At 39.6% G+C, this 21112-nt stretch overlaps 1 protein-coding gene across 5 annotated transcripts in view; it reads right to left on the bottom strand.

The window, feature by feature from the left end:
• Window positions 1-21112, bottom strand: part of PRELID2 (PRELI domain containing 2) — an 84160-nt gene that overhangs the window by 2584 nt on the left and 60464 nt on the right. For 4 of the 5 annotated variants that reach the window (XM_006128552.4, XM_014576270.3, XM_006128553.3 and 1 more), the window contains 2 exons: window positions 18858-18923; window positions 13159-18320 (listed from right to left, as the gene is read on the bottom strand). In XM_006128552.4, coding sequence (XP_006128614.1) covers window positions 18867-18923 — 57 coding nt within the window. In that variant the 3' untranslated portion in view covers window positions 13159-18320; window positions 18858-18866. Of the gene's footprint in view, window positions 1-3063; window positions 3115-13158; window positions 18321-18857; window positions 18924-21112 lie in introns of those variants that run through there. The other variant, XR_012896336.1, reaches the window with a different exon arrangement.

The following is a 21112-nucleotide window of genomic DNA, read 5'->3' as shown; positions in this document are numbered from 1 at the left end:
TAGATTTATCTAAACTTTACCCTACTTACACATAGTGAAGAGTCTTTTCTTGGAGAGAGAGACATAAGTATCTGGAGAGAAACTGCCCGAGACAAAGGAGGAAAAAACTAAAAATTCCTTTGTCCCAGTTTGAAATTCCTACCTGCATTTCTATTGGCTGAGCAGATACCTGGTTAACCCCTTAGTCCCAGGCTGCTGGCCATCCCTCATGGTCATGACAGCACCCTTTGCCTATTCTACTACATCAGTCACCATAAAAGAGTCTTAATTACTTCTTGTAATTAAAACACTTCCAAGGTCTCAGGAGCCAGTGTAATCTAACCTATGAGAGTACAGTATTCAATTCCTGACTCTAGTAGGGGTTGGCTAAGTAAGGATTTCAAGATGTGTCTCTCTGTAATAGTAGTGGGTTTTAACCACTAGTCACCAGGTTGTTTAAAACATTGAGGAAAGTAAGCACTTTAATTGTTAAACTTGGCAGACATTTGGAATGTCTTTGTGTTCAGAAAAGTACCTTATTTTATAAAGAAGAGAAAAAACTCATTCAACCATTACTAAGAAACTCAGCTAGCCAACATCTAATTAACAGCTAATGGACAGCAGAATGCACATTACAAAATGATTAATTTTCCTACAATATAATAAATGCTGAGGCAAGGCCAAGATAGTTATTATATTAAAGACAGCATGATTTTCTTCTGAGACAGAATAGTAAAGAATGTAGGCACAGAAGAATAGGCTGTGTGGCAATTGATTTTGTATTTAGCTTATTACAAGGCCAACTCCTTGGCAAAGCGAGAGGATATCCCTGCTTCCAAGCTGGAAATTCTTGGTAATGGGAATACTACAGGTGTGTTGTCTGAGAACGAGTCATCGCCAGAGAATGGATATGAGAGATAAAGCATGTGAGGTAATTTCAGACGGGCTGATAGGATTGCCAGGCCTCTGGGTAATGGAGCGGGGGCAGCTCTGCACTTGTAAAAGGGGGGTGGCCTCAGGCAGAGGGGGTGGAGCCAAGGAGCCAACCCCTAACATCACCTGGACGGCACCCTTCTTCCCCCTCCCTTCCCCCCCCCCCCCCCCCGACTTCATGCTGGCCCTCTGAGCGGCCTGGAGTGCACAACACAGGGCTCTGGAGCATGCAGCATGGCACTCCCACAGCGATTTAAAGGGTCTCAGGGTTCAACTGCCGCCACTGCTGCTGCTGCAATGGTGTCATACAGGAGACCTGGACCCTTTAGAATCACTGATCCCTGGACAATTTCCCCCTTTTCCCCATTCTTCATTGGACCGACTTCTTTTGGAGAGAGAGAAGCTGTCAACCTACACAGAGTTTGTCTTTTCGTCTGCAAGATGACCAAACTCGGGTCCCATTTGGCTACAACCGGAGCCAGCACTTGGGTAGTGACCACTCTGGGCTCTGCATTTCAGGAGGGGTGGTTCCACGCTTTGACATCCCACTGTTATATGGGGTGAGGACAAGAGCTGTCTGCCTTGAGCAGAAGGCAGCCAACGAGCAAGAGGCCGGGGGGGTTGTCTGGCCCTGCCTCCACCCAGAGCACTTGGCATTACTATGGGAGAGGGGGAATCGGCTGCCCCATGTCCAGAATTTCTGGCTGTTGCGCACATAACTAGGCTCCCTCGTGACACCTGCACACAGATCACACGGCCCCCACCTGCTCCCTGGGGTCTTGCCCTGCTGGGCCTTGGGCAACACTGGCAGGAAGGTGCTACACATGCAGCTCCACCACCCCATGTGCCCGCCCTGGCCGTGCCATTATTTGAATGCAGAGGCCAGGAAGTGTGGGGCTCAGTGGATAGGACAGGGAGTCAGGTCTATTTCCAGCTCCGCTACTAACCAGCTGCATGCTCTTGGGTGAGTCAGGTCACCTCTGCATGCCTGTTCCTATCTTTTTCCGGTCTTTCTCACTGAGACTAAACTGTTGGGATCAGCCCACTCACCCCCTCCCAATTTGTACAGCGTCTAGCACAGTAAGGGCCCAACTGAGGGGAGGCACTGGGTGTTACTGTATTAGAAATAATAAAATAGCAAGTGGTGCGAGAGAAAAAAGACATCGCCATAACAGCACTGGTGCACTCCATTGATGCTCCACTGGCACCTGACTCACCCTCTAGGGCAGGCTACTACTGGCCCACAGTGCAGTTTGAGTTTATGCAGGGCTCAACACGTGGCCCGTGGGTGGGATCTTTGAAGATGGCCTCTACTGGAAACATGCTCCACAATGGCAAAGCATCTCCCAGGAGGGGTGAGCATTGAAAGATGCAAGTGGATGGGCTGGCTGGAACAAACAGGTATAGGGTGTCAGCATTTCTAGCCCCCAAGAAGGAGGTTCTATGGGCACTAAGGCATTGTGGGAAGTGCTTTGTATTCATGTATGTCAGTGTGAAAGAAGCTATTTGCACGTATATGCAACCACACTTAAGTTACGGCCCTCAGCACGTGCTGTATCATTGTGGCCCCCAGGACTTACAAAGTTGAGTAGCCCTGCTCTAGGGCAACTGACACAGCTGTGAATTAGAGCCAGGCTGATGCAGCTTATGCTGGCGCTAAGGCTAAACCAAGCAGAAAAATAATAGTATATCATGGCCATAGCAGAGAATATGGTCTTAGCTGCAACCCAGAGCTTGGGCTAAGTTAATAAGTGGCAAAAGTTCAGGATCCTACCTAACACAGGGATCAGTGCAAACCTCCATCTGCCATCAGCATGTGGGGAGTGAGAGCTGGAGGAGAGTGGGTGAGGGAGGAAAAGAGGCTATGGTAGTTATTTTAATTTGATGTTAAAGCTACTTAGCTCTGTGAAGCTAAAAAACAGGATATGGGTTTTTCCTTTCATATGCTTTCTCCTGGGAGGAAGAGTTCTTCAAGACCCTAAAGGTAACTGGATATATCCAGTTTTCCCCAAGACCCCATTAGAACTCAAAATAAGGTAACTAGTTAATATTAAAATACTGTGGTGCACTAATCATTACATCTTTGCATCATTAGTAAAACAAAACAAGTAGTGAAATATGTAAAACAAGAAATAAACAAAAAATACACACCTGAGTGCTGGGAATACACACAGCTTTAAACTCTGGCCATCATTTAGATTGCTGCAAAGCAATTGTAGATTTAATTAATTTTCTATAGTTCAGGGCTGTCAGCTTGTCAGAATGAAAATGAGCACTGAGACTGGGGAGTCCAAACTTCCACATCTGTTTTACTGTAAACACCACTACTACCATTAAATCAGATATTCAAAACATTGCCTGAATAATAAAAGCAATAACAACACTGAGCACTCGGACAGCACTTTTTATTATTGTTGTCAAGCAAACGTGCTCTGAAATTGATTTCTTATTCTGTCTCCATGGTGCTTCTTTCTTTGTCCTGTATTCCTCCTACACTCCAGCTATCCTTCTACATTTGATGCATGTTTTTTCCTGTCTGTTTGTCTCAAGTTAATTTTCTGTAATGTTTATGCTTTTCAACATTTCTCTTGCTCCAAGCCACCTTCTGTTCTCCACTCTCTTTTTGCAAGCTTTAGTATTTTCCCACTCCTCCTTTTTCAATTTCTCCCCATCCCTTTTTTTCTCCTTTATTGCAACACTGCTCTCTAATCTCCCACTTCTCTCCACCCTCCAATGTTCCTTCTAATTTTTTATATCCATGTACAGAATCAATTTTGTAATGTGCACTGAGGGATGTGTGGATGTGCACCACCACCAGTAGAAAACACACGTTGCTGGTTGTGGGCATTCTGCTAATCAACTGGCAGCACCTGAATCTCTCTTGGGTGGCTTCCCAAGCGCACAGCTTACAAGGAACACTGCATACATTCTCCCCACCCCAAACACCCCCCAATTGTTTTCTATCCTAGTCCATTCTCCACAAGCAGTTTTCTACAGTGAAAGATCACTTCAGCATGAGGTTCAGACTCAGTACCATGTACAGCAGTGGTGGGAGAAGTGGATGTCTCCGTTACCTCCCAGCACTGCAGATAGGGAGCCAAAAATTATATTTTGTATGGTCTCCAACTTAGAGTAATTATGGACTTCCAGAAAGTGAGGAGTGAAAACAGCACTCACTATATCATAGTGAACTAGCAGTCTGGATGGAGCTCTACATGGACTTTTGAGCTTTCAGATGCTACCATCAGGAGAAAAGAGTGGCGGCTGCACAAAACAAGACTGTCTGGAAATTGACAATACAGGTTGAACCTCTCTAGTTCAGAACTCTCTGGTCTAGAAACATCCGTTATCTGGAATGATTTTAGTTAGTTGGATGCCCACTTTTCCATGGGTGTGGACAAGTTTTCTATGGTCTCATTACAGGCTCATTATGGTCTCATTACAGGCTCTCAGTGTTCTGTGCTGTTATTTACCTCTAATTTATCCCTAAATGTCTTCTAAGAGGAGAGTAAGCAGTGGAAGTGTTATTAATGCTGCTAGACAATATTGACCTCCCATGGTCTGGAAAATTCTCCGTTCAGAATGAGTCAAGTCCCGAGAGTGCTGGATTAGAGAGGTTCAACCTATATTACAAATCCAAATTCTGTGTTATTATATCTAAGTAATTAACGAGTAACTCTGCAGAACAGAGTGGGATTGCTCGGGATTTACCCCAGTGTAACACAACATACTTTGCCCCCGTGTATTCTTGGACATTGCTGTGATTTACCTAGAAATCTGAATTCACTGCTGTATCAGTATAGAAGGCAGATAATATGGGCTAACCGCCCCTCATTATGTACTAATGTTAATACTTCACATCAAAGATCAGCTCACAAAACAGATTTAAAACTGGTTTAAAGGGACAGATCTGGATTTGCCTAGTGTGTTGAGAATCCTGAAAACAGCATAGGACAGGAACAGATATCCTTATGCCACCTCCTTTTGCAGTACTCACCTATGAAGTGGGTCAAGCAAGAGAAGAGGTCATGACCTGAGCACTACTGCACTTCACTAATCTCTGACTGGTTTACTAGCCTTCCGAAGACTATAGCAATTGTCTTAAATTAGAGCAACTCTTTAACTTACAGCAGAGAAAATCCAGTTAGAGCAAACCTAGCACTCAGTACAGTGTCTGCCATCCTCTGGCACTGTACTGAGCCTAGCTTAGAGGGACAGCAGGGTTCAGAACCCAGGAAGTTTAGTTTTCCTGACCACATGTATTGCCTGAAGTAAATGAATGAACACTACGGATGTTGAAAGCAAAAAGTGTATGTAACACACATATCAGTGCCTATTGACTGATTGAAGAATGGCTCCACCCTCTCTATTTTACCATGAGGTTTTGTATGACACTAAGGATACGTCTACACTGCGGGGGTTTTCCAGGATACCAGAAAAACTCTGCTGTGTCCAGGGTACGCATTTGCTCTTCCGCTTTTTTTATGCGGAAGCACAAACACCCTTTTTCGGAAGCCCTGTCTTCCTCATTCCATGAGGAAGAACGGATCTTCCAAAAGCCTCTTCCAAAAAAAAAAAAAAAAAAAGGTACGCAAAATGAACAGCACATTTTGCGTAACTTTCGCAGGAAAAAAAAAAGCTGTAGTGTAGACCTAGCCTAAGAGGCCTTCATAAGTAAATCAACTTTCATCCATTTCACAACTGAAGCAAAGTAGGGAAACAAGATATCAAGCTTTTAGATACTGCCGAGCTTCTACACATACCAAAGGAATAGATGAGCCTTTCACAAAGCGTATTTCAGTCACATAAACAAATAACATTCTCAAGAGAGAAAAAATTCCCAGTGACACTGACACTGGATTATTTGCTCTGGCTGCTGTAACTTCCATTTTGGGATGTAAAAACAAGTGTTCCTAGATAATTTTTCCACACACATTCTATTATTTTCTAGTACAGATCCTCAGTAATTGAAGGAGCTTTGATGAGTCTTGCCCACATGCTCAGGGTTTAGCTGATCGCCATATTTGGGGTCGGGAAGGAATTTTCCTCCAGGGTAGATTGGCAGAGGCCCTGGAGGTTTTTCGCCTTCCTCTGTAGGATGGGGTACAGATCACAGCTAGATGATTCTCTGTATCTTGGGGTCTTCAAAGTATTTGAAGGCTTCAATATCTAAGTGAGAGGATTATTCTGGGAGGCGTGGGTGAGATTCTGTGGCCTGCACTGTGCAGAGGGTCAGACTAGATGATCATAATGGTCCCTTCTGACCTTAAAGTCTATGAGTCTATGAGCTACTTTTCCATGGCCGTTAATTGACAGGGTTAGGTGTGGGACTGTACCTCCATGGTTATAGTGGGAAACTCAGTGCAGCAAAGTATCCACACAAGCAGTAGGAGTGAATTCAGTGGAACGAAAGCATGAATAAGATTTACTCATGCAAGTAAGATCAGATGGATTTAAAACAAAAATTGGGTCCTTTGCATTTCAGATATGTATTTTACAAACCAGTAGCATCCCACCCTTGTAGCCAAATTTATAAGGCCAGTTTCAGTACAGCACCACCCCAAAGATGTAACCTAAAATACGGGAGTGGAAGGGAACAAAGGTGGCTTTAAATCACCTGCATAGCTCTCAGAGGCACATCTCCATGGCTGGTATAATGTATCAATTCTATTGACTGGGGGAAAAAATGGGGGAAAAAATTAAACTGAATATTTCTAGAACAGGCAGGAACCATTTCCTGTTCAGCTCTAGTGGAAGGGGCCTGCAAAGATGTACTCCCACTGAATTTGTCTGAAACAGATCACTGACACATCCAGCAACTAATTAATGTTTTCAAATCAGATATTTCCCTTTTTATTTTTAAAATTCACAGTCTCTCTAAAGATTCCCCATATAATATTCTTAAATTACACTTCACAATGGAGATTTGTTTGGCTACACCCGAGCACAACCAATAATACTTTTTTGTTTCAGAAAGTGAAATATCTTTTACCAACAGAAATGTTTAAGACACACAGAGATGTTACTGCCCACTGCTTTCATTAAGGCAGCATGGTCAAAAATATTCCATCACAAATGGCTGACCATGCTCTTCAAAAGGAGACAAGACATTCACAGGGATGACAGTTTGCTTACCAGCCAGTGCTGAAATGAAGAGTTAGTTCAGTCTTGATGAGGAGAGAGAATTCCTCTGGGTAACTAGTGTCCTAACATTGTTCAAGAAGATTTACTTAAACTAGCTGAAAAAATCAGTGGGTGATATTTAAGTGATCTGTGCAGATTTACATGTAAATACAAACTTTGAGTCATTTGCCCCAGTGGACAAAGGAAGAGGACAGCTGACAAATGTAACATACAATGCAAAACACAAGGCAACTGTAAACATGGAAAATCTTAACCCTAAAAGTCCCCCCCCCCCCCGCCCTTTGGGCTCTCCACCTATTTAAGAGGCAAACTCCAGATTCAGAACTACTTGGTCTCCCTCCATGATGCTGAGATGATATGGTGATGGAAATTATAGAACTATGTATACACTAACATACACATGCCTACCACCTTGCAACTAAATAAGTAGCAGGATCCCCTTTATCTTTACAAGGATTTAATCACAGCTAGCTGACACAATGCTGAACCAGGCTTGTCCTTGCCTTTGCTCAGCTCAGTCATAGTCAGCAGCACGTCAACTATTGTTAAAATTAGGTTCTAATTCATACACAAGAATGATTGACTATATATGAGGGGTAATATTTTCAGAATCACTGAAGTAGTTGATGAGCCTAAGTCCCATTTTAAAAATTGAAATAAGTGCTTAGGAGCCTAGATCCTTTGTGGGAGATGAATCTGAGGAACTGTCCTGGATTAAAGTATCATTAGAGGAGGTTTTGGAACAAATAGAAAAACTTAATGTTAACAAGTCACGGGGACTGGATGGCATTCACCCAAGGGTTCTAAAAGAACTCAAATGGGAAATTGCAGAACTGTTAACTGTGGTTTGTAATCTATCCCTTAAATCGGCTTCCGTACCTACTGACTGGAAGATAGCTAACGTGACACCAATATTTAAAAAGGGCTCTAGACGTGATCCCAGCAATTACAGACCCGTAAGTCTAACATCGGTACCGGGAAAATTAGTCGAAACAATAGTTAAGAATAAAATTGTCAGGCACATAGAAGGACATAATTTGTTGGGCAAAAGTCAACATGGTTTCTGTAAAGGGAAATCATGTTTTACTAATCTATTAGAGATCTTTGAAGGGGTTAACAAACATGTGGACAAGGGGGATCCAGTAGATATAGTATACTTAGATTTTCAGAAAGCCTTTGACAAGGTCCCTCACCAAAGGCTCTTGTGTAAATTACATTGTCATGGGATAAGAGGGAAGGTCCTTTCATGGATTGAGAACTGGTTCAAAGACAGGAAACAAAGGGTAGGAATAAGTGGTAAATTTTCAGAATGGAGAGGGATAACTTATGGTGTCCCCCAAGGGTCAGTCCTAGGACCAATCCTATTAAAAAATGATCTAGAGAAAGGGGTAAGCAGTGAGGTAGTAAAGTTTGTGGATGATACTAAACTGTTTAAGATAGTCAAGACAGAAGCAGACTGTGAAGAACTTCAAAAAGGTCTCACAAAACTGAGTGATGGGGCAATAAAATGGCAAATGAAGTTTAATGTGGATATGTGTAAAGTAATGCACGCTGGAAAAAATAACCCCAACTATACATATAATATGATGGGGGCTAATTTGGCTACGACAAATCAAGAAAGATCTCTGAAATCGTCCACGCAGCGTGCTGCGGCAGTCAAAAAGGCAAATAAAATGTTAGGAATTATGAAGAAAGGGATAGAAAATAAGACACAGAATATCTTACTACCTCTGTATAAAACTACATCTTGAATACTATGTACAGATGTGGTCTCCTCACCTCAAAAAAGATATTTTGACCTTGGAAAGGGTTCAGAAAAGGGCAACTAAAATGATCAGGGGTTTGGAAAAGGTCCCCTATGAGGAGAGGCTAAAGCGACTGGGACTTTTCAGGTTGGAAAAGAGGAGACTTAGGGGGGATATGATAGAGGTATATAAAATCATGAGTGGTGTGGAGAGGGTGAATAAAGAAAAGTTATTCATTAGTTCCCATAATATAAGGACTAGAGGACACCAAATGAAATTAATGGGTAGCAGATTTAAAACTAATCAAAGAAAGTTCTTCTTCACATAGTGCATAGTCAACATGTGGAACTCCTTGACAGAGGAGGCTGTGAAGGCTAAAACTAAGAGTTTAAAGAGAAGCTAGATAAATTCATGGAGGTTAGGTCCATAAAAGGCTGTTAGCCAGGGGGTAGGAATGGTGTCCCTGACCTCTGTTTGTCAGAGGCTGGAGACAATTGGCACGAGACAAATGGCTTGATCATTGTCTTCGGTCCACCACCTCTGGGGCACCTGGCGCTGGCCACTGTCGGCAGACAGGCTACTGGGCTAGATGGACCTTTGGTCTGACCCAGTACAGACATTCTTATGTTCTTATGTAGATCTCTCGTGAAAATTTTTATCTCAGGCCAAAATTAGAGTAGGTTACCTACAGCAGGGAGAAAGGGAATAGAAGAACAGTCAAAAGATCCCGAGATGTGCTTCGTGTTATTTATATTCAGTTGGTTCCACTTGGGATTTTTTTAAAAAAATAAATATATTGAGGTTTATGCACAGTGTCAGGAATGAAGGTCAGCAAAGAAGATAAAACTAATCTCAAAGTAAACCGGCTGAGGACTATTTATAGAAACACTTTTTGTAAACAAATAAAAATGCATTCTCTCTGGCAACTGGCCTACAATTCTTCATCTACAAGAGATAAAGGGTCAGATATTAGACAAAGGAAAGGGTATTTTAATGGAAATGCTTAAATCTATAATAAAACAGCAACACCTTAATAATTAAAAGAATGAAGTATAAACTTTCTATATTGTTGTTATTTTTACTCCTTTGAGACCAAGTACACAGCACTTCTCACATTTTTATAGTCTATCTTGAAACACACAGCTGTGTATTGAGCTTCTTAAGAAAGCACGATAAATATAGATAATTTTGTCTTTCTTTGCCATTCCTGCCATTTAGAGAAAGACTTTGGGGTCTCAGGCCCACCTGCCTAGCTCTCATCAGCAAAACTTTTACAGCACATGCTTAATTTTATGTGTGACAGCTCTTTTAAAAAATGCGCCTAAGTGACTTGGAATCCTAAGTCTCATTTTCAAAAATCAGTTGAAGCATAAGGAGCCTAGGTCTCCTTATGTAGGTCAGTAAGTAGGTAAGTGCCTAAGTCACTTCTGAAAATGAAACTTCTGAAAATTTTACCCATCTTTGACACCTACTGACTTCAGTGGGAGTGATGCATATACCTAAGTTCTTTCCTCAACTGGAGCTTTAGGCTAGGTCTACACTAGACATACATTCAAATTAAGACACACAACTCCAGCTATGTTAATTATGTAGCTGGAGTCAAAGTATCTTAAATTGAATTTTGGCACCATCCACACAGCGGGAGGTCAATGGGAGCACACTCTCCTTTTGATTTCCTTACTCTTCATAGGAGCAGGACTACCAGCATTGACGGGAGCACCTCTCAGTTTGAATTAGCACGTCTTCACTAGACTAGCTAATTCAAACCCCAGAAGTTCGACTCTGACAGCTTCAATCTTCTCTGTGGTGTAAACATGGCCATACTGAGCAACATGCATAAGTGGTGCGCTCCACAGTACTTCCTCAAAATAAATATAATTTGGAGGCTCATTTTAAGAATGAGCACATTCCAGTATTACTCCTTCCTCTGTAGTTCAGTGTTTGAAAAGTTGTTTTGGCAGTTTAGGTAAGCCTTCGAGAAGAGCTAAAAGAAATCACTCTCACATTCATGTAAGCCCTTACAGAAAATGTGCACAGAATTCCTGGAACAGAGCAGCTTCTGTTGTGCAGTGAGCTCATTTTCACTGACGATAGTTGAGTGAAAAGTTTATGAAAGCATTCAAACATTTTCCCAATTTTGTTTTAAGTTTGAAATCTTGAAATTCAAAAACATGGTCTGATCACTTCTGGCTCTGATAACCTACCAAGTATTTGGGTTCCTTTGATGAGGAAGGGGCTTCCCAAAGGTAAACCATCATGCTGTTGACATGTTGAAAAAATACATTTAATATAATCTAATTTAAAACAGTTGATTTGGTCCTCTCACATCCTTGTTCCAACCTGTCACCCCACCAACTCATACACCCCATCTATTCATGACACCAAGTTGGGAGCGGTTGCAATCACTCTGAGGGACAGGATTAAAATTCTAAATGACCGACAAATTGGAGAACTGGTTTAAATTCAGCACGATGAAATTCAATAAAAACAAGTACAAAACACTTCACTTACCCAAGAAAAAAATCAAAACGTACAACTACAAAATGGGGAATAACTGGTTATGTCTGGGTAGGCAGTAAGCGGCTTATGGACTGGAACTGGTTCGCCAGGGTTAACCCCTGGTGGGCTGCTAGACACTTTATTTAGCTGCACATCTGCAGGTATGGTCAGCCACTCGTACTCCCATTGGCCGTGAATTATCATTCCCGGCCAATGGAAGCCGTGGGAAGCAGTGTCCCTCTCCATGCTACTTCCTGCAGGAGACGCATTAAAAAGAGCCAATTGGGGATCATGAGCCTAAGTCTGAGTATAATTGCTCTAAATCAGGCTGGGGGAACCTTTTTTTGGGTTGGGGCTACTGATCCACAGAAAAATCAGTCAGGGGCGGCACAAGTGAGAAGTGGGAAAAAAAACCCTCACTGTGGCCCCTGCAGCTGAGAAAGACTCCCCACATTCCCCTCACATACCAGAGCTTTCCGGGGGCCCAGCCCAATAGACTGAGAGTGTTCCAGCCCCCAGAAGGACAGCGAGGGGGGGCTGAAGTACCAGCATGGGCTCCCCAATGCTGGGGGGTGGGTCTGAGCCTTGGGGATTGAATCCAGCCCCGGCCTGATGTTCCCCCCCCCACCCCCAGTCCTCTCTTAACCCTCTTCCCCAGGCCCTCTCTCACCACTCCTCCCCCCCACCCCTAGTCCTCTCTTAACCCTCTTCCCCAGGCCCTCTCTCACCACTCCTCCCCCCCACCCCTAGTCCTCTCTTAACCCTCTTCCCCAGGCCCTCTATTGCACCTCCTTTATGAAGGTAATATAGGCCTTGTCTGAAGAAAGTATACTCTGGATACTGTCCTATTCAAACATGAACGTGCTTGCAGAACAGCTAAGGAATATAGAGTGAAAAGACTTATTCCTAAATAGGAAGGGACTAATGTGTGGAAGAATCACGCAATATGTAAGTTAAATCTTTGTTCGGATGTTCCAATTAGATAGATAGATATCTCTCTCTTATATATTTATATATATATATATTTATATATATATATATATATATATATATATATATATATAAAAACCTCCCTCTCTCTGTTCTAGATACAACAATCTGTAACCAGGAGCTTAGAAATATACTTGTCATGCTATAATGATTACTAGTGAGACAAGCAGATTTACTGAGCAGTTGAAAGGAGAGAACAGATTTACACCTTCACTTCTCTCGATTTATCTGAAAATATTTGTCTGTGTCTTGGACTGGTAATATAAGTCAGACAACCCATATAAATAAATTTATAGCACAGAGAACAATTTGTTCCCAAAATAAGTCTGCCTGGGTTATATTAACTGAGCTATTCAGAGAGTCTCAAAAAAGAATAAAAGTAACACTAGAGTCTTTTACACTCCCTAAAACTCTAAATTCCAAGTGTGCTTCACTAAAGAAACTAATCTGCTATGGTTACGAAAAATCTTAAATAATGTTATTCTTTGCTCCAAGCTTAATGAAATTTAGAAATTGTTATCCTTGCTCCTTAATTTATTACCTGTGAAAATATGGAAGTTTTTTACCATTCACCCCACACTACTCTGTACTAAATGTGGCCTTCTATATCCACCCTACTCCCTTCTCCATTGTAAGTGGTTTCCTTGAGGAACTAATCTGACAGATCCTCTCTTCTGTTGAATTCACTTTATGGAGTCCTAATGGACTTCTTCAGACTTGTTGACAAAAGTTTGATTTCCATGTAACTAATGATTTTGTTCATCAGAGAAAAGGCAAAGGATATAGTAACTACAACAAAACATTGCAATCCACACCCCGAAGAACACAGCATTCACGCAGCCCATCACTACAGCAACGGTAGCAGACGACAAATTTAAAACATTTATTGACAGTTATAAAAACTCTGGACTGCATCTTCGGCATTGATTTCATGGTTAAGAGGTCATACAGGCAAAACATACACTGGACTACATGTCATTGTATACATAGTGTACATGGCTGAGATACATTAGTGATGTGGAGTGTAGAAATGCTTCTGGATAAGTTAAAAAAAATCAGTGGCGTTTCAATAGGTTGAAAAACTCACTTTTTCACAAACCTTTACATTTACTATAATATTGTAAGACATGTATCAATGATAAGTGTGTATAATTTATTGGTGTGTGTACCTATCAGTATTTTGGGATTTGACTTTCAACTAACTCAAAAACAACAATAAATGTACTTAGAGAGTACAAAGTGTTATTTACCCTTTATATTTGGTCTATCTTCTTGAGATGCACCGCAAGACTTTTAGACTCTAGCCTCAAGAACAAAAATGTTTTAAGCACTTGTGCAAACTGCATAACAAATGAAAATTTGAGGATTAGGTCATGGAATCAGTTTTTCAGTGTGAGCTCCTGCTGATACGTTCTGCTTTTTAAAAAAAATCCATTGAAAGAATATGTCTATTAAGTGAGAATCAACGCATTAGTCACAAATTTCCAAGCAGTGAATTTAAGCAGTAGGGATTTCAAATGATGAAAAATAATGTTATTTCATTTTAAGCAACACAAAGAATTAAAAAGGCAAGAGAATACCTATAAATATATTAGAAAATTGCATTTTGTGTTGGTGCTTCCAGCACTTTGAATAGTAAGAATTTGTGAAATATGCACCTCAATACTCAAAAGACCAAAATTATAAAAGTTCAATTATTTAACAAAATGAAAATCAGAAGTAGAGACAATTCAGTCCATTGTGTCAATATCCATGCATTGGTCAGGGATTTCCACACAAGACACATTGGGGCCAAATTTTCAGTTGATAAATTGACACAAGTCCATTGATTTAAAACAGAGCAATGAAGACTTAAACCAGCTATAACTAGCACATGGCTCAATCCTGTAAACATGCATATACATAACTTTGACTTCAGGTTAAGTTAGGTATAAGTACATGTAGGATCAATCCTATAGTATCCAGACTGGAAAAATTCACATATGGAAAGTTCATTTTATTTGAATGGAAGAATGAAAACAAGAGTTCTAGTTCCCCCGAATGTGTGAATTATCTCAGTGGTGGAACTTCTAAAACAGAACAAATCATAATATGGAAACAGGAGTTATAATGGTTTTATAAAAATTGTAGTGTAATGAGGGGCACTATTTTCAAGTTTTACAGAGGGTGATGTTGTAGTTAGCAGACAATTTACATTTTCTTTTGTGTTGTACTAGCCATTAACTAATCACACAGCATATGTACAATGGTATCATAATACATTAACAATTCAGTGTAGTAAAGTTTGAATATAAAAAACATTGTGTATACTACAGTAATATATATTCATACACAAAAAATATTTAAAAAATACAGCACTTTTCCTCACCATATGGCTAAACTAATAATGGATCACCTGGCTGAAATCAAGTCCCTGAATCATTGTTCCACATTCATTATTTTTTCCTATGCTATAATAGCAGCAGAGTTTAACTTTATTTTTTTATACACACACAAATTGGATTGTTAATGCTGCCATAAATGATTACCTATCTGAAATGTACTGAGCACATTAGTAAAAAGGTCTGCTATTACTGTTAGGGTGAAAATTTGTTAATCTATGACAAAACTCAAACATAATATAGGTAAGACAAAAGGATCTACTTCATTCTGAAATACAATTTACACTTCCTCACCTACACTGACTCTTTCATTGCTGAGAACTTAGAGCCAACATTTTATTTAGGGTGGTTGTTATTAGTTTTGTGAGTTTATTTTGTTCCTTAACAAAATTTGTTTTAACTATATATGAAACTCTACCCTCTAGTACATTAGAGCAATATACAACAAAACAAAAGTATTTTAAAAACCAACCAGTAATAAAAACTGCAACACACAATGCTGAGAGAGAATTTCTAAATTCCCTGGAAGCACAGACTAAATAAAGAATGACAAAGTTCCAGAGAAAAACAAGCAAAACAAGAAAAAATGTTTTTTAAAGGTATCACTGGCTGGCAAATGCAACACCATACAGGAGTGGGAAATTTCAAGCACAAGGGAACATGACTTTAGGGACTCTTATGGCCAAGATTGTTAAAACTGTGGGCCCGATCCAAAGCACATAGAAGCAAATATATATTTTTTCCATTGAAGGGGACTTTAGTCAGACCTTGCAATGCATAAAATTAAGCTCCTTGAAAAAAAAAAAAACAACTAACCCAGTCATTTAGGGTCCTACTAAGGACACAGCAGAACTTTGACAAATTTGGTCTACAGTTTTACAAATGAATCTATGTATTTATCTACCACTCACCACTAATATATTTGAGAAAATATTCTCAAACATTAATCAGTCACTCAATACACTTAGAAAAAAATTTCATACTGGGACATATTAAATTAAACATACTTATTATTTGGGTATTTTTTTCCTCAACTAGTCATTTGGGTTGTTAAAGAAGGATTTTCTACCAGAACCTATATACTCTTCCCTATTTGACTCTCCAGAAAATATTTAATGCTGTACTTCTAAACGAATGTTAGAGGATAAACAGTGTTGGCAGGGGAAAAAGCAGAGCTGTCATCCCCACAGATTAACTCATCAGATGCATCACTGTCATTGATCATAACAGGATACATAAAATGTCTTTAACTACACTGTCTCTTTCGCCTAAGTCATCCACTCTGAATCATCATTTAAGTCTTTTTTTTTCCTTTTTTTTTGTCAGCTGTATCTGAATTATTCATTCACAAACTACAAAATTACTTAAGGACAAAGCCAAAATATGCCCTAATTAAAATGAACAGTCTCGCTGAGGAATTCATACAATGCAAAAACTCAAAATACACCATTGGAAAAATTGAAATCAAACAGAACAATCAGTTTGCAGAGGTATAGAAAACATCACTGTTACATCAACCCACTTTCTCACTTACAAATGCTTGTCTTTTTAGGTCTACCCTTTCCTCAGAAGTGTGCTCCATGTAATACCTTTAACATAATGAACAGATTTCTGATCTACCAAAATACTGAATTTACTAATTACATAAGGCCTAGTTTTTCAGAAGTGTAGGTTTTAATTTTTAAGGTTTTTTTAAAGACCTATTCAAAATATACTGTATTTGTCTTTACTTCATAAAGATTAAGATCCAGGAAAGCAGGTCTATAACTCTAGGCACTTAATTAGAGGCAAGTAACTCCAATATCTCCAGTAGGACTAAAGTTCTTGCACACTCTGTTGGGTTGGAGCTCTATATCACTTAGATAATATGATACAATATGCCACCAGGAATCATTCATAAAACTTTTAAATACAGGAGCAACCCCTGGTTAGGACATTTCTTTTCGGCTCAATCACAAGTTACAGAAGGTTACTGAATCTGTTATCAGACTCTAGAACATTCAATTATATTCTGAGGTGCCTTGAACTTTGTGACTAAAAAAGCATCCAAAATTTGATTTCATTTTACAGATGACCAAAAAGTTGGTTAAACATGCCTTGATATGCCAGTTGTAGATAATAAATGTGATTTTATTTCATGTTTCTTTAACCATTTTGATCATAAAACTAGATCTTATAGGATTAAAAAGGACTTAAAATTACCTACTCCAATTTTCCTTGCACTAAACAAAATTTTCCTCCTGCACGGTTGCTATAAGAACTTTATTTAACTGACTATTAAGCATCACTAATAGCAAGAGAACAATAGCTCCTTAATCAAATGATTCTATTACTAGTTGATCTTGTCATTAAAAATGTGTACTAGGTCTACCTCCCCCTCCCCAAGCTGTTCCAATAAGGTTTTAAAAGCAGATGCCCAACCTGTTCCATATGGATATTAAAAACCCTCTCATGGTACACAGTAGTGTGGATTTGCAGAAATGTCTCCTCTCCAATGCCTCAGTAGTAAAAACAATGGTAATCCTGCTCAACTGTAAGCACTCAGTGCCACCTGACACCCATTGACTTCAGTGGCACTCTTTGTGGAGTGAGAAAAGCAAGAGTATCCAAATTACTCGTATTTTTAATAAAGGGATTTTAAATAAAATTGCTCTTTCAAACTTAATTCCTCATCCAGGTAAGCTCTCATTTCCTTTAAGAATTTTACTAAGAAACCTTCTAATCCCTTAAACTTCTCTAATAGTACAAAAAAAAAGAAAACATTTAGGGAACAATCAAATATTTTCACTTTAAAACTTGTAACTTTTTAATCTGTGGGACAACCTTTCAAATGAAGCCAACCAAACTGGAACAGGCATATTTGTTATACGTTTCTGCTAAAGTCTCAGCAGTGAAATAATTAGCAAAGTTGATACTTAAAATTGCCGTCATTAGGTTTCTCCTCAGAGGGGTGATGACTCCAAATGGATATAGTCACATCTCTCCAAACTACAGTTTCCTTGTTTCTACAGGCTCAGCTGGGAAGCTTAGCATTAGTTCTCATTCAGAAGGAAGGGAATTCTTTTCAAAGGAAATTTTAATGTTTTGTTTGTTTGTTTTCACTTTTGCAGACACATTGGAAATACCAAATACCTGCAGAGAGATACAGAGTCGACAGAATTGCATTGAATTGTAAAGGCATAAATTTCCACTGATGCTTCTGCATTCTGTGAATAGAATCACTGTCCCTAACAACTAAGCTTCAAGATAAACTATTAAAATTAATAGGAGGCATCCATACCTTTCTTGGAAAGGCTCAAGACAACTGTGCATGAGTTGACATGATAGATGTTTTCAGAGCAAAAAGGGCTATTTATGTTTTTTTGCTGATGTTGGTTTTTTCGGTGAATGCTTAGGCTCTGGAAATTACATCAGAAATCCATATGAAGACATTATTTCCACATTTACATCTGCTTCTCCAGGACCTCTTGGGATAAGAGTCCCCTTTCAACAGCATATCCTTCCTTAATCTTACCCGAATGATTTGTAGTCTATTGTCATCTTTTCTCCAAACTACGCATATTGAATACCATTTCCTCAATAAAATGGTACCAATAAAATTTGGATAACTTCCCTGGAAACTGTGAAGGCAATGAAGATGATGCTCTTCCTGTAAAAAGCATAGAGAACAGTTTTTAGAAGAACATTTATTAGGAGCTAATCAATAGCCATTTGTTCTCATTCTGAAGCTACTTTAAGAGTCGGCCAAATCTTGCCTTTATGGACAATCTTTGAAGAGATTACTTTTCTGCCAGCAATAATGATCTTTAGACAAAGCTAACATCTTGTTTTATTAAGTCTGACTATCACTTTCATGGTCTAGTGATAAATAAATTAGGGGAGAAAAAAAGACAGCACACAAAAGAAGTCTTAATCAACATGATATTAAGGACGCTGCTGTATTATCAAGTCTCACAAAGCAGCAGTTCATTATTTTTTCCTGAAATCAGTAGAAGTAAGTGCTGGCTACTATTCAAAATGGATGAGAAATTATCTAAAGTCTGTATATAGAAACATGTAGCGTATATTAGTTAAGAAATGTATATAAATAAAATTACCAAAAAAAAATCTATGTTTCATTACACATTTTGTATGTGTGAATGTATAGATATTGAATTATGAATCTTTAAATCGATGACACACTTACTGTTCCTCCTCAGGAAAATGGACACCCACACTGTTCCTGCAGCAGCATCTCCATTATTCTAATACCCTGTAAAGATTACAGACAAATTACAACCTGTAAGTATTAAAACAGACACTATTACATGCAAGCAGATTACTTGTTCAAATAATCCAAATAACTGAATGATGGTCAAAACTGGAGAAACAAAACCCACACTTTACTGCCCTATTATAAAATGGCAATAACTCCATTGTAATTTTGTCTGCAGCAGTATATAGCTTGGTGTGTGAATATGGGGCAATGGGGAGATGAGATGGAGAAGGATTTATATTATACTGTGCTCACAGCATTCTATTCTAATTGGAAGCACGGTGGCCTGGCAATTGGATTAGGACTCAGCACATCTGAGTTCTATTCTCAGCTCTTCCACTGGATAGCTGGGTGAACTTTCACATGGCATTCCACTTCCTTCTGCCTCAGTTTCTCCATCAGTAAAATGAGGAAATTACCTCCATTATAAAGGACTTTGAGCTCTATGGATGAAACATGCTGCATGACACTTGGGCGTTATTTTTTAAAAAGGAGCATCAGATAAACACTGTTGGAAACTGGGGGAAGCACCAGCATTACAAGCAACATTTGCCTTGTCTGCACTAAAGGGCTACACCAGAGCAAGACAGATTGTGTTCTCATTGTCTGCTAAAATGGGGGGTAAACACTCAGGACAGAAAAAGTCTTAAGCAACATACCTTCTTAACCTGTTCTACTGATTAATTCAAATTTTTACTCAGCTATATTAATCCAATGCTCTGGAAGCCCCTGAATATTTTAGAAAGATGCTAAGTAAGCAAAGAAAAACCAGCTCAAGTCAAACAAGTCAGGGACAAGAACACTATGTTAGTCTCCCTATATACTCCTCACATCACCACTAACCAGTCCTACCCCAATATCCATGTCCTCCCAGGCACAGGAATAAAAAGCTAACAGTGCACCTGTTTGCTAACTAACTCAGGCTGTTGCAGTGCTGAGGAGGAAGAGTGCTAAAGATGGAGTACATCCTAATGGAGCACGTCCAGCCAGTCCATGTTTGTAGCTTACTTCATGTTCAGATCCTGGCCCCTCTGAAATCAATGGGTATGTCTAAACTATGTGCTATTTTCGAAAGAGGATATGCAAATTTTGAGGGAAGTCTAGACATAGCCTGGAAGTTTTGCCATGGTCTTCAATGAGGCCAAGATTTCACCCTGTGTAGCCTGTTCAACAAGGCTATGTTTACACTGCAAGGTTTTTGCACAAAACCAGTCATTTTTGCACAAAAACCTGCGAAGCATCCACACCTCAAATGTGCTTTTGCGCAAGCAAATAGGCAGTAAAACGGCAGGACAGAGGGCTTTCTCCAGCGTAGGTAAACCTCCTTTTACGAGGCATAAGTCTTTTTTGTGCAAGAGTTCTTGCGCAAAAAGGCAAGTGTGGATGCTCTGCAGGGGTTTCTTGTGCAAGAAACCCCTATGGGAAAAAGCACAGGTGCTCTGATGGCCATTCTGTGAACAGACATCAGAGCTTTCTTGTGCAAGAGCGTCCATGCAGTGTGGATGCTCTCTTGTGCAAAAGCACGCTGCTTTTGCAATGCATTTTGAGGTGTGGATGTGCCCTTGCACAAGAAAATTTTGCACAAAAATTCTTGCACAAGAAGCCTACAGTGTAGAAGTAGCCCACGTGGAGAAAATGCTTGCTTAGCTCAAGTCACTGGGAAGTAATCTACAGCAATATGAGTTTTAATAAAAAGTTTAAGAACAGTTCTTTACACAAACAAAAGTCTGACATTTCAGAGATGTATATAGTAGCTTGTCTTCCATGATTCTTCTTTACATAGGAAACGAGAACTGGCTAGCTTAGCCTATCAGTCTAAATTAAGCATGCCACCATTTACAGAATAGCGCACTAATTGACATAAGTGAAGACTCAGAGGTTTGCCTTGGGAATTGAAAAATGTTATTTATTGAATCAATTATGTTCACAGTGTGACAGCTGTTTTTTTCTCTTCTCCTCCTTATACAATTGCAGTCTTTTAAGCAGAATTGTTGAGGGGTGGGGAGAGAATCTATAAAATGAATAAAAATACTAAAGGGCAGGTACAAGTCATTACTGAGTAACTTTTCAGTAGAGAATGACTAAATCAAAGACTAATCAATATATTCCTTTCAACTAAAGTTCAAACACTTAAATCTCAGCCCCAGGAGATCAAGCTTAAAGGGGCTAAATTTACGCTACTTACA

Source organism: Pelodiscus sinensis, chromosome 17 (assembly GCF_049634645.1).
Source record: "Pelodiscus sinensis isolate JC-2024 chromosome 17, ASM4963464v1, whole genome shotgun sequence".
Classification (NCBI taxonomy): domain Eukaryota; kingdom Metazoa; phylum Chordata; order Testudines; family Trionychidae; genus Pelodiscus; species Pelodiscus sinensis.
This window is presented reverse-complemented; position numbering and strand designations above follow the sequence as displayed.